This window comes from Saccopteryx bilineata, chromosome X (genome assembly GCF_036850765.1).
Source record: "Saccopteryx bilineata isolate mSacBil1 chromosome X, mSacBil1_pri_phased_curated, whole genome shotgun sequence".
Classification (NCBI taxonomy): Eukaryota; Metazoa; Chordata; class Mammalia; order Chiroptera; family Emballonuridae; genus Saccopteryx; species Saccopteryx bilineata.
The window spans coordinates 132,511,081-132,523,430 of record NC_089502.1 but is presented as its reverse complement, the minus strand read 5'-3'; the positions used below and the strand labels follow the sequence as shown (position 1 = coordinate 132,523,430).

The following is a 12,350-nucleotide window of genomic DNA, read 5'->3' as shown; positions in this document are numbered from 1 at the left end:
AGGAGTTTTGGGCTTTGCTTCTCCAATGAGCCTGGAAACATTCAAGTTGCCTGTAAAAGCACATCTGTAACACATATTTTCATGCAGTAGCCAGGAAGTCATCTGTGTGAGCTAGACCCTGGTGTGGGAGTGTAGAAATTGCACAATCAAGTCTTTATTCTTTCAATTGAACCTATAATACCACTTTCCCAAAACAAAGTATTCCAGAGGAGGTGAACCATGAACCATGCCCTTTACCTTCAATGAAAGAGAAGTGTTTTCATCAGTGTCAAAGTATAGGATCATGTTATTGGCCATGTCAAAATTTTCTCGAACTCCAAGATGATAGAAGAGCGAAGGCTGTTTGGAGATGTCACTCATGTCCACCACGGCAATGTCTGGAATGAATAAGGAGAGGACAGGGTGTGTGAGAGAAGTGATCTGTCTACTTGATCCACTTCCTGATGATGAAAAATACAGAGCTGCTGCACTTTGTATTTCTACCATCAGCTTTTGAGGTAAAGTGCAAGTGAGGAATGATTTGATTAAAATTACCCCCTGGGCCTGACCAGGCGGTGGCGCAGTGGATAGTGTCGGACTGGGATGCCAAGGACCCAGGTTCGAGACCCCGAGGTCGCCAACTTGAGCGCAGGCTTATCTGGTTTGAGCAAAAGCCCACCAGCTTGAACCCAAGGTCGCTGGCTCCAGCAAGGGGTCACTCGATCTACTGAAGGCCCGTGGTCAAGGCACATAAGAGAAAGCAATCAATGAACTAAGGTGTCGCAATGCACAACTAAAAACTAATGATTGATGCTTCTCATCTCTCTCCGTTCCTATCTGTCTGTCCCTGTCTATCCCTCTCTCTGTCTCTGTAAAAAATAAATAAATGAATAAATAAAATTAAAAAAAAAATTACCCCCTGGCTCTGGCTGGTTGGCTCAGTGGTAGAGCGTCGGCCTGGGGTGCGGAAGTCCCGGGTTCGATTTCCGGCCAGGGCACACAGGAGAGGCACTCATCTGCTTCTCCACTCCTCCCCCTCTCCTTCCTCTCTGTCTCTCTCTTCCCCTCCCGCAGGCGAGGGTCCATTGGAGCAAAAGATGGCCCGGGGGCTGGGGATGGCTCCTTGGCCTCTGCCCCAGGCGCTAGAGTGGCTCTGGTTGCAACAGAGCGACACCCCGGATGGGCAGAGCATCGCCCCCTGGTGGGCGTGCCGGGTGGATCCCGGTCGGGCGCATGCGGGAGTCTGTCTGACTGCCTCCCCGTTTCCAGCTTCAGAAAAATACAAAAAAAAAAAAAAATTACCCCCCTGAACTCTGGAAGAAGAGCAACAAGGGGGGAAAAAAACTCTTCCTTCTTCAAAGTGCTAGGAATGCAGCCTCACTTAAAAATTGCTAGTGGATTTATTTTTAATGTATTTTAATTAGGAAATGTCATATCCAAAGAATATATTTAGCTTATATACAAAGTATAAGGCATAATGAAATGAAAAAACCACACACCAACCATGCAGTCCAAGACAGAGCATTATCTGTACTGTCACCGCCCCTCCTTCCTGCCCCAAAATACCTCTGTTCTGATCTCTGTATTTATGTTTCCTACATATAATTGTATATGTATGTCATACATTATAATGAATGAATTCCTAAACAGTATTATTGTTTAGTTTTGCATGTCTTTGAGCTTTAAATAGTGTGATAAATAGTATCACACCATTTGTACTCTTCAACTTGTTTTTGATGGAAGACCACCAATTTGTATGTCTAGCTTTAGGACATGCATTCCACTGTATGGTGACTAGACAGCAATGTCTTTATCTAACCTGACAGAGACCTGTTGTTCATTTTCAAAAATGTTTCCTATTTCAAACTGTTGTAAGAAACATTCCTGTGCCATGCTCTTGGCTCACATGTCCACCATCAACTTGACAAGGTAGCTCAAACGCCCCTGGAGTTGTGTCCTAGAGAGACCAATTCAAAATGGGGGAGCGAGGAAGGAAAATAGCCAAGCGGCAGGCCATCACACACCTGGAAAACCTTGTCAACCGAAAGTATTGATTTCCAGGCTACGGTCTTACAGCACACTGGTTACTCGGTGAGAGAGCATTCCGTTGCGGAACGCTAGTGCACTGAGATAAAAGTGGGTCACACCGGTGGGAGAGCACAGCCCTACGCTCAGTGTGTGTTGGGGGCAGGAATTCAAGTGTGTTAAAGAACACTGGGGCATTTCTAACCCCCCATGTCCACACTCTCAATGGTAACACACCAATTCTCACTGTGGAAAATGGAGTCGCCTAGGAAGCATGAAACAACCCGAGGCCTTGGACGCTGTGACACTGGACCTGCTTTGGGAGTTCTAGAAGCTCCTCGGGTGACTCTAATGGGTAGCCAGGGTTGGGACCCACGGCCCTGAGGGGCACGCAGGAGTGAGAAAGGAAAAGGTGGATAACTGGTGTGGGGGCCCAGTGTTGTCTGATTTATAAGCTGTTTCTTGGGTCACCCTAATCTAAGGCGCCTAAACTGCGGCGGCCTCTGCTTCTCTACTCGTGCCAAGGGATCATGGCTCCTCTGGCCTTCCTGAACGTCTGGGCGTTCGGTCTCGTCCTGAGAGCCCAGGGCCGGGCGGGAGGGCCGCCCTTGCGGTGTGCGGGGCTGAGAGGGATACCGGGGCCGGGCGGGAGGGCCGCCCTCGCGGTGTGCGGGGCTGAGAGGGGAACCGGGACCAGGTGGGAGGGCCGCGCCTCGTGGTGTGCTAGGCCCAGTGAGCGGCTGAGGCGGGAACCGGGGCCGGGCGGGAGGGCCGCGCCTCGCGGTGTGCGGGGCCCAGTGAGAGGCTGAGGCGGGAACCGGGGCCGGGCGGGGGAGGGCCGCGCCTCGCGGTGTGCGGGGCCCAGTGAGCGGCTGAGGCGGGAACCGGGGCCGGGCGGGAGGGCCGCCCTCGCGGTGTGCGGGGCTGAGAGGGATACCGGGGCCGGGCGGGAGGGCCGCCCTCGCGGTGTGCGGGGCTGAGAGGGGAACCGGGACCAGGTGGGAGGGCCGCGCCTCGTGGTGTGCTAGGCCCAGTGAGCGGCTGAGGCGGGAACCGGGGCCGGGCGGGAGGGCCGCGCCTCGCGGTGTGCGGGGCCCAGTGAGCGGCTGAGGCGGGAACCGGGGCTGGGCGGGAGGGCCGCGCCTCGCGGTGTGCGGGGCCCAGTGAGAGGCTGAGGCGGGAACCGGGGCCGGGCGGGAGGGCCGCCCTCGCGGTGTGCGGAGCTGAGAGGGATACCGGGGCCGGGCGGGAGGGCCGCCCTCGCGGTGTGCGGGGCCCAGTGAACGGCTGAGGCGGGAACCGGGGCCGGGCGGGGGAGGGCCGCGCCTCGCGGTGTGCGGGGCCCAGTGAGCGGCTGAGGCGGGAACCGGGGCCGGGCGGGAGGGCCGCCCTCGCGGTGTGCGGGGCCCAGTGAGCGGCTGAGGCGGGAACCGGGGCCGGGCGGGAGGGCCGCCCTCGCGGTGTGCGAGGCCCAGTCAGCGGCTGAGGCGGGAACCGGGACCGGAAGGGGAACCAGGGCCGGGCAGGAGGGCCTCGCCTCGCGGTGTGTGGGGCCCAGTGAGCAGCCGAGGCGGGAACCGGGACCAGAAGGGGAACCGGGGCGGGAACCAGGGCCGGGCGGGAGGGCCACGCCTCGCGGTGTGCGGGGCTGAGAGGGGAACTGGGACCGGGTGGGAGGGCCGCCCTCGCGGTGTGCGGGGCTGAGAGGGGAACTGGGACCGGGCGGGAGGGCCGCCCTCGCGGTGTGCGGGGCTGAGAGGGGAACTGGGACCGGGCGGGAGGGCCGCCCTCGCGGTGTGCGGGGCTGAGAGGGGAACTGGGACCGGGTGGGAGGGCCGCGCCTCACGGTGTGCGAGGCCCAGTGAGCGGCTGAGGCGGGAACCGGGGCGGAAGGGGAACCGGGGCGGGAACCCGGACCAGGCGGGAGGGCCGCGCCTCGCGGTGTGCGGGGCCCAGTGAGCGGCTGAGGCGGGAACCAGGGCGGGGCGGGAACCGGGGCCGAGAGCCCGAAGCTGGGCAGGAGGCCCGCCCGCGTGGTGTGCGGGGCCCAGTGAGCGGCCGAGGCGGGAACCAGGGCTGGGCAGGGCGGGAACCGGGGCCGAGGGCCCGAGGCCGGGCGGGAGGGCCGCCCGCGCGGTGTGCGGGGCCCAGTGAGCGGCTGAGGGGAACCGAGCCGGGCGCATCCGTCTGACCTGCTCTGTAGAAGGCGTCGAGCACTTCCTGCCGCCCGTGGTCGAGCCCCTCGAAGGGCACGGAGTCGAAGGCAGCGTTCTGGGCCACGCAGGCCCGCACGAGGCACTGGCCTGCGCCCACCACGAGGCCGCGGGCTAGGTCGTCTGCGGGGCCCTCGTTCAGCACGTACACGACCTTCAGGAGCTGCGGCTCGAGCACCGGGCTCTCGGCCGCCCCGCCGGCCTCCGCGGGCTCCACCGGTCCGACCGCGCCCTCAGCCTCCTCTAACAGCGGGGGCGCCCCGAGCGCCTCCGACAGCGGGCTCGAACGCTCGCTCTCCATGGAGCCGTCCACGCGACCTTCCTCAGTCCTTCCTCCCCGTCAATGGACAAGCTGTCTTGTCACCGGCTCCGGAGGCACAGAGGGGACCGCCACAGGCTCGACGGCGAGAAGCACTAGCCTGGCGGCCCCCTAGCGCTTGCAGTAGCCAGGCAACGGGGGGCGGGAGCTGAGGGGGTCAGAGGTCAGGGCGTGGGGCGCGAGGCGCGAGGCGCGAGGCGCGGGGGGGGGGGGGGCCTGGGAGGGGTGGGGTCAGGGCGCGGGGGGGGGGGGCTGGGAGGGGCGGAGTCAGGGCGCGGGGGGCTGGGAGGGGCGGGGTCAGGGAGCGGGGGGGGGGGGGCTGGGAGGGGCGGGGACGAGGCGCGGGGGGGGGGGCGGGCGCAGGGAGGCCTGCGAGGGGCGGGGTCGGGGGCGAGCAGGGTGCCCCTGCGGCCTCCGCCAGGCAGCCCCGAATCGAGTCCATTCAGGAATTTCGGGATTTTCTCGTTGCAACCTCTTTAGTCTGACCAACTTTTGTTTTTCTCAAAATAATTTGAGGATTTTCTAGAGAAGTAAAACCACTTTTAAAGCGCTGGTTCGATGTGAATACTATTCAATTCCAAATTAAATAAAGATGTTTTAACCTAGAATTCAGATGAGATGATTACCTAAAGCGCCTCTCTCTGATTGTGTACTCCTTGTCCCCATTCGCGAAGAGCATGGCCCTCCTGAGCCCACTCCCGGAGGCCCGCCTCTCCTGATTTTCACAGTGAACTTCACAAAGCACCGGGATGCACCACCAACAAATTTCATTAGCCTGGTAAAGACTCCAAGTAGGCTGCCTGTCCAACCTATGAAATGAAATTCTGTGAACCCACCCACGATTTTGACCCAACTATTAAAAAGTAGTATTACCACTGCAGGTAGTACTTATATGGAAAAGACAGTACACACTGGACAATGTCACAAGGGTTTTCTGTGTTTTTCCCCCTCTTATTTTAAATAACAGTTTTATGGAGACATAATAAACCACCCAGTTCACTCATTCAAGTGGTTTCTAATATATTAAGAGTTGAGCATCCATGGCCACAATAAGTTGAGACCATTTTCAACACCCAACCCCACTACCCATTGGCAGTCACTCTCCACCCCCCCAACACCTCTCAGCCCTAAGCAACCACCAATCTACTTTCTGTCTCTACATATGTGCTGTTCTGCACATTTCACATACGTGGAGTCATACAATGTGGGAACAGAGGTTTTTATCTGTCCCGAGTCTATATCTAGAAACCGGGTTTCTGAATGGTATGGGAACTCTATATTTAACCTGTAGAGAAATTGACATTGCTTTCCAAAGCACCTCCACCATTTTACATTCCCACCAGCAGTGTTCAAGTTCTAACTTCTCCATACTCTCATCAGTACCTATTATTGTCTTTTTGATTATACACATCCTAATGGGTATGAATTGGTATCTCATTGCAGTTTTTATTTGCATTTTCCTGGTGACAAATGACATGAGCGCCCTGGCCGGTTGGCTCAGCGGTAGAGCGTCGGCCTGGCGTGCGGGGGACCCGGGTTCGATTCCCGGCCAGGGCACATAGGAGAAGCACCCATTTGCTTCTCCACCCCCGCCCCCTCCTTCCTCTCTGTCTCTCTCTTCCCCTCCCGCAGCCAAGGCTCCATTGAAGCAAAGATGGCCCGGGCGCTGGGGATGGCTCCTTGGCCTCTGCCCCAGGCGCTAGAGTGGCTCTGGTCGCGGCAGAGCGACGCCCCGGAGGGGCAGAGCATCATCCCCTGGTGGGCAGAGCGTCGCCCCTGGTGGGCGTGCCGGGTGGATTCCGGTTGGGCGCATGCGGGAGTCTGTCTGACTGTCTCTCCCCGTTTCCGGCTTCAGAAAAGTACAGGAAAAAAAAAATGACATGAGCATCTTGTCATGTGCTTATTCCCCATTTGTGTAACTTCTTTGGAGAAATGTCCATTAGGATACTTCGTCCATTTTAAAACTGGGTGTCGTTTTATTGTTGAGTTGTAAAATTTCTTCATATATTGTGGATACACATTCCTTATCACATATGCGATTTACAAATATTTCCCCTATTCTGTGTTTTTTGTTTGTTTGTTTGTTTTACTTTCTTTATGGTGTCCTTTGCAGTACATCGTAAGCCATTTTGACACAAGCAGGATAGGATTTACCTCATAAAACATTTTGGCTTTTCTTCACCTTTCAGTAATGATACAGTCTACCCCTCTATACCCCCCCCATCCAAAAAAAAAACCCCAGAAACTTCCAGTATAAATCTTTGAAGAAATCCTGCCCTAATTCCAGTTCTGGTAGAAATTAAGAACTTCACAAGTGACATCAATGTGTACCCACTTTTGTGGTCAATTAATGAAAAATTAGCTCTGAGTAAATCTGTAAAGACACACAGACCAGATAGCTTGGTTCTAACCCATCTTCCCAAAGTGCAGAGGTTGCTGATTCAATCCCTTGTCAGGGTACATACAGGAACAGATTGATGTTCCCCCCTCCCGTGCTCTCTCTCTCTCAAATCAATTTTTTAAAAAAGACACATAGGCCAAAACTAAAAAGAGGAAAGCTAGAGAAAACTTTTGAGACTACTTTTGTTCTAAGATTTATTTTTAATAGGATGCTATAAAAGGACTCAGTTTCTTTGTAACCTTGTGATGCATAATAATAGTTATTTTCCTAACGTGCCTGTTCACCTGAGATTATTCCAATGACTAGCTCAGACTCCAGAAGGGCAAAAATACCCATTTCACAATTGCTTGCCAGTATCTTGCTGTTGTCTCCACTTCAATCTTCCCAAGTTCCTTTCAGCTCTCACTGGGGCCCTGCTGACTAAGACACACAGAATTTGTGAGCTCTGGCTTGGATAATGTTCTCCTCCAAACACAAACCCTGCTGAGTAAAGAGCCTAGCATTTACCCAGCTAACAAGTGCCTTCCCCATAGATGGCCTGGGCGCACACAGCCTGCCTTCTCATTGTCTTCAGTCATTTGCACACCTGAGAAACACCTTGCCTAGCCCCTTCGCCCCATGTCCTTCCTACACCACCTCAGCCCTACTGAGGAGAAAATTGCAAAATGCTGGATTAATCTTTTCTATTTTAGCTGACTGATTCTTCTGATGCCTGCCTTGCCCCTTTATAAACACATATCCTGAAAACCAGTTTATCCCAATGCAGAGGTATCATTTGGACTAGAAGAGTGGATTGAAGGGTAGAATGGAAGCATGATAGCTAAAGAGTAAGATTAAATCTAGGCATTTTCCTTGTTTCCTTTATTTTATTGTAGGCTGGTTATTCATACCAACCTTGGTCAATCTAGTTAGTCCTTTGACTCATTCAACTTTGTAAAAAATATTTTAGAGATACCTTTTGAGTGGTACCATTTGAGTGGTACCTTCGTTACTTTTTTCATTGTACCTAAGGGCCAATATTATATGTTACACAATATTATATGTCTTCGGTGGAAAAACTTTAACACACAGTAATTTAACAAGGATTTATATAGCACCTATTATATGTCAGGCACTATCTTGGTGCTGAGGATATCATAGTGAACAACACAGCCAAAGTACCTGATATCATGTTAGATACATAGATGGAGAGAGAGAGAGCATGCATGAAAGAGAGAGATGGCTATAGACAAATATACCTGTGTATAGATGCTACAAGTATTGTATGGAAATAGATTATTGTAATCTGCCATAAAATACAAGAAAAACAAACAGGATAAAACTCATATCTATTAAGCATAGGTTGTGTGTAAAATACTAGCTTATGAAATATAGCTGAAAGTCATAGGATGTTTTAAATATAAATGAGAAAGCAAGTAGCTTGTGAGAGAAAGGTGAACTTCATAAAATGTATTAAAATTTGTTTTTTCTAAGACATGCTATGGAATATATGATAGAACTAGAGTGTTACTTGGAGATAAAGAGGGATGGAAAGACCCAGTCATTAGGCATGGGCATGCAATCTCTGAACTGACAGTTATGTCACCCTAAATCAACCACCCACTGGTGACACCCAGTATGGTCTCATTCTTCTCCCACACTTGAACATATGGAATATAGTTCTAATGATTAAATGTCCTTGTCTACTAATCCTATCATATTTTATTCTTGGATTTGACTGTTGATTTTTCTCCTGATGGGTCATATTTTCCTACTTCTTTGCATGTCGGGTAATTTCTTTATTAGATGCCATGCATTATGAATTTTACCTTAATGGACACTGCATATTTTTGTGTAGGGAGAGGATCTAAGACAACCCGAATTATGGTTTTCTCATGCTGGGACCACATCTGCTCCACAGGAAACACATATCTTTTTTCCCACAACCTCCAGAAATGCTGGCCACTCGCATCCAGCCCCTCTATCACTGCAACCATTTGAGCAGCCAGACAATCATTTCACCTTTTAGATTTCTGAGGTCTGACTCAGACACTTGTCCTTTATGTCCTGAAAACTTCTTGGGATGCATGTAGCAAATTATCTTTGAGTTCTTTCCCTAGTCCTAGTATCTGCTAGGCAACCCTCCAACACTTCCATTGGCACGGAGGAACTCACTAGCACACTGATATCTTTCCAAAATTACTTTTCTAATTTCTAATTGCTTTTTCTGGGAATGTCCAGCATCACTTTGAAACTGAGCATTTTGTTTCAGGTCCGAGGCCTTCCAGAGCCCTCTTTTCTCTCTGCCATCAACTTTCTGCTGCCTATAACGTTCCAGATGGTACTTGCTTCATCAGCCTAGGGCCTGGAGTGAGAATAATGATAACATGGACCAGAGCCCCCTGCTTGACTTCCAGTGAATATTAAACAAAAACTTGAAAGAGATGAGGGTGTTAGCCATGCAGATATATGTAGGGAGAGCACTGCATGCAGAATGGCGAGCCAGTGCAAAGACCCCAAGGCATCCTGGCACGCTCAAGGAACAGCGGGGCTAGTATTTCTAGATATTTAGACTTCCACCATCTGATTTCTTAACGGTCTATTTTCTAGAAAGTTCTTCCATATATTTAAATCTTCCCTTGTAATTTCTACCCATTGATTCTAATTTAATCCTTCTTTCACATGGCAGCTTTCTAAGTACCACTTTCTTTTAGGCGATTCTCCACTTCCCAGACCCTTCAATCATTTCTTCGTGAAATAATTTCCAGACCACTCACCACCTTGATGATTCTCTTCTAGAAGATTTCCTATTTGTCTCTATTGCTGATTTGTGTGTGCAAAAGACTTTTTAAAAATTAAACATTTCTATTTTGAGATAATTGTAGGATTTTATGCACTTGTAAGAAATCATACAGAAAGATCTGGTGTACCCCGGAACCAATTAGCCCCAATGGTAGCATCTTGCTAAACTATAGTATACTATCACAACTGGGACATTGACATTGATATAATCACAACACAGAACAGTTCCATCACCACAAGGACCCCTTCTGTTGTCTTTTGAATGCCACTCCCATTTCCCTCCTCAGCCACCATACCAAACCTCTGGCAATCACTAATCTGTTTTCCATTCCTACAATTTTGTCATTTTAAAAATGCTATGTAAATGGAATCATCCAGTGTGTAACCTTTTAGTATTGTCTTTCTTCACCCAGTAACAGTCCCTTGGGACTCATCCAAGTTGTTGCCTGTATCAACAGTCCGCTCCATGTATTGCTGAGCACTATTCCCTGGCATGGATGTACCAGAATTTCTTTAACCAGTCACCCTTAGAAGGACACCTGGTTTATTTTCAGTTTGAGGTTATAAATAAAGCACATTCATGTACAAGTTTTTTTTTTTTTTCATTTTTTCATTTTTCTGAAGCTGGAAACGGGGAGAGACAGTCAGACAGACTCCCACATGCGCCCGACCGGGATCCACCCGGCACGCCCACCAGGGGCGACGCTCTGCCCACCAGGGGGCGATGCTCTGCCCATCCTGGGCGTCGCCATATTGCGACCAGAGCCACTCTAGCGCCTGAGGCAGAGGCCACAGAGCCATCCCCAGCGCCCAGGCCATCTCTGCTCCAATGGAGCCTTGGCTGCGGGAGGGGAAGAGAGAGACAGAGAGGAAAGCGCGGCGGAGGGGTGGAGAAGCAAATGGGCGCTTCTCCTGTGTGCCCTGGCCGGGAATCGAACCCGGGTCCTCCGCACGCTAGGCCGACGCTCTACCGCTGAGCCAACCGGCCAGGGCCTCATGTACAAGTTTTTGTGTGCACATAAGTTTCATTTCTCTGGGGAAAATGGCCAGGAGTGCAAAATCTGGGTCATATGGTAGTTAGTTGTATGTTTTTAATTTTTCAATTATAATTTACATTCAATATTATGTTTCAGGTGAACAGCATGGTTAGACATTTATGTAATTTATGAAGTGATCCCCCTCGATAAGTCTAGTATCCCAGCACCATACATTGCTATTACAATATTACTGACTATATTCCCTATGCTGTACTTTATATCACCATGTCTATTTTGTGACTACAATTTGTACTTCTTAATCCCTTCATCTTGTTCACCAGCCTTCCAACCCCCCTCTCCTCCGGCAACCATCGGTTTGCTTGCTGCATCTAGGAATCTGTTTCTATTTGGTCTATTCATTGAGTTTGTTCCTCACATTTCACATATAAGTGAAATTAGATGGTATTGTCTTTGTCTGTCAGACTTATTTCACTTAGCTTTATAACCTCTAGGTTTATCCGTGCTGTTGCAAATGGAAAGGTTTCATTCTTTTTTCTTTTTCCAAGTAATATTCCATTGTATATATGTACCACACCTTATTTATTCAAGCATCTATTGATGGGCACTTGGGTTGCTTCCGTATCTTGGCTATTGTAAATAATGCTGCAATAAACATAGGGGTGCATATATCTTTTCAAATTAGTGTTTTGGATTTCTTTGGATAAATACCCAGAAGTGAGATTGCTAGGTCATTAAGTGGTTCTATTTTTAATTTTTTGAGGAAACTCCATACTGTTTTCCAGAGTGGCTGCATGAATTTGCAATCCCAACAATAGGGCATGAAAGTTCCCTTTTCTCCACATCCTCACCAGCACTTGTTTGTGGATTTATTGAGGCAGTCATTCTGACAGATGTGAGGTGCTATCTCATTGTGGTTTTAATTTATATTTCTCTGATGATGAGTGATGTTGAACATCTTTTCATGTCCATTGACCATCTGTATGTCCTCTTTGGAGTAATGCCTATTCAGGACCTCTGCCCATTTTTTAATTGGAGTGTGTGTGTGTGTGTGTGTGTGTGTGTGTGTGTTAAGATGTAGGAGTTCTTTATAAATTTTGGATAGTAACCCCTTATTAGATGTATCATTTTTGAATATTTTCTCCCATTCAGTAGATTATCTTTTTGTTTTGTTGATGGTTTTGTTTTCTGTGCAAAAGCTTTTTAGTTTGATATAGTCCCATTTGTTTATTAGTTTTTGTTTCCCTTGCTCAGGAGATATATCAGAAAAAAAATTACTAAGAGCAACGTCAGAGTTGACTGCCTACATTTTCTTCTCCGAGTCTTATGGTTTCAGGTCTTACATTTAAGTCTTTAATCCATTTTGAGCTCATTTTTGTATACGGTATAAAAAGGTGGTCTACCTTCTTTTTTTCTAAGTTAAAGTTAATGATTTTAGAGAGGGGAGACTGAGAAAGGGGGTGAGCATCAACTCATAGTAGTTGCTTCTCATATATGCCTTGACAGGCAAGCCCAGGGTTTTGAACTGGTGACCTCAGCACTCTAGGTAGGAGCTCCATCCACTGTGCCACCACAGGTCAGGCTTAAAAGTGGTCTAGTTTCATTTTTTGCATGTATCTGTCCAATTTTCCCATCAT

General features: G+C 49.8%; 1 protein-coding gene and 1 non-coding gene across 2 annotated transcripts in view; one reads left to right on the top strand and one right to left on the bottom strand.

Moving 5' to 3' along the window:
- The window catches only part of MAP3K15 (mitogen-activated protein kinase kinase kinase 15), an 80,010-nt gene extending 75,492 nt beyond the window's left edge, over window positions 1-4,518 (bottom strand). The window contains exons 1-2 of the mRNA XM_066250566.1: window positions 4,197-4,518; window positions 238-377 (exon numbers count right to left, since the gene is read on the bottom strand). Of these exons, the coding sequence (XP_066106663.1) occupies window positions 238-377; window positions 4,197-4,518 (462 nt within the window). The remainder of the gene's footprint in view (window positions 1-237; window positions 378-4,196) is intronic.
- TRNAP-GGG (transfer RNA proline (anticodon GGG)) lies at window positions 902-977 on the top strand. Its single transcript has one exon. It is a non-coding gene; the product is annotated as a tRNA-Pro (tRNA).
- Window positions 4,519-12,350: the final 7,832 nt, after the last annotated feature.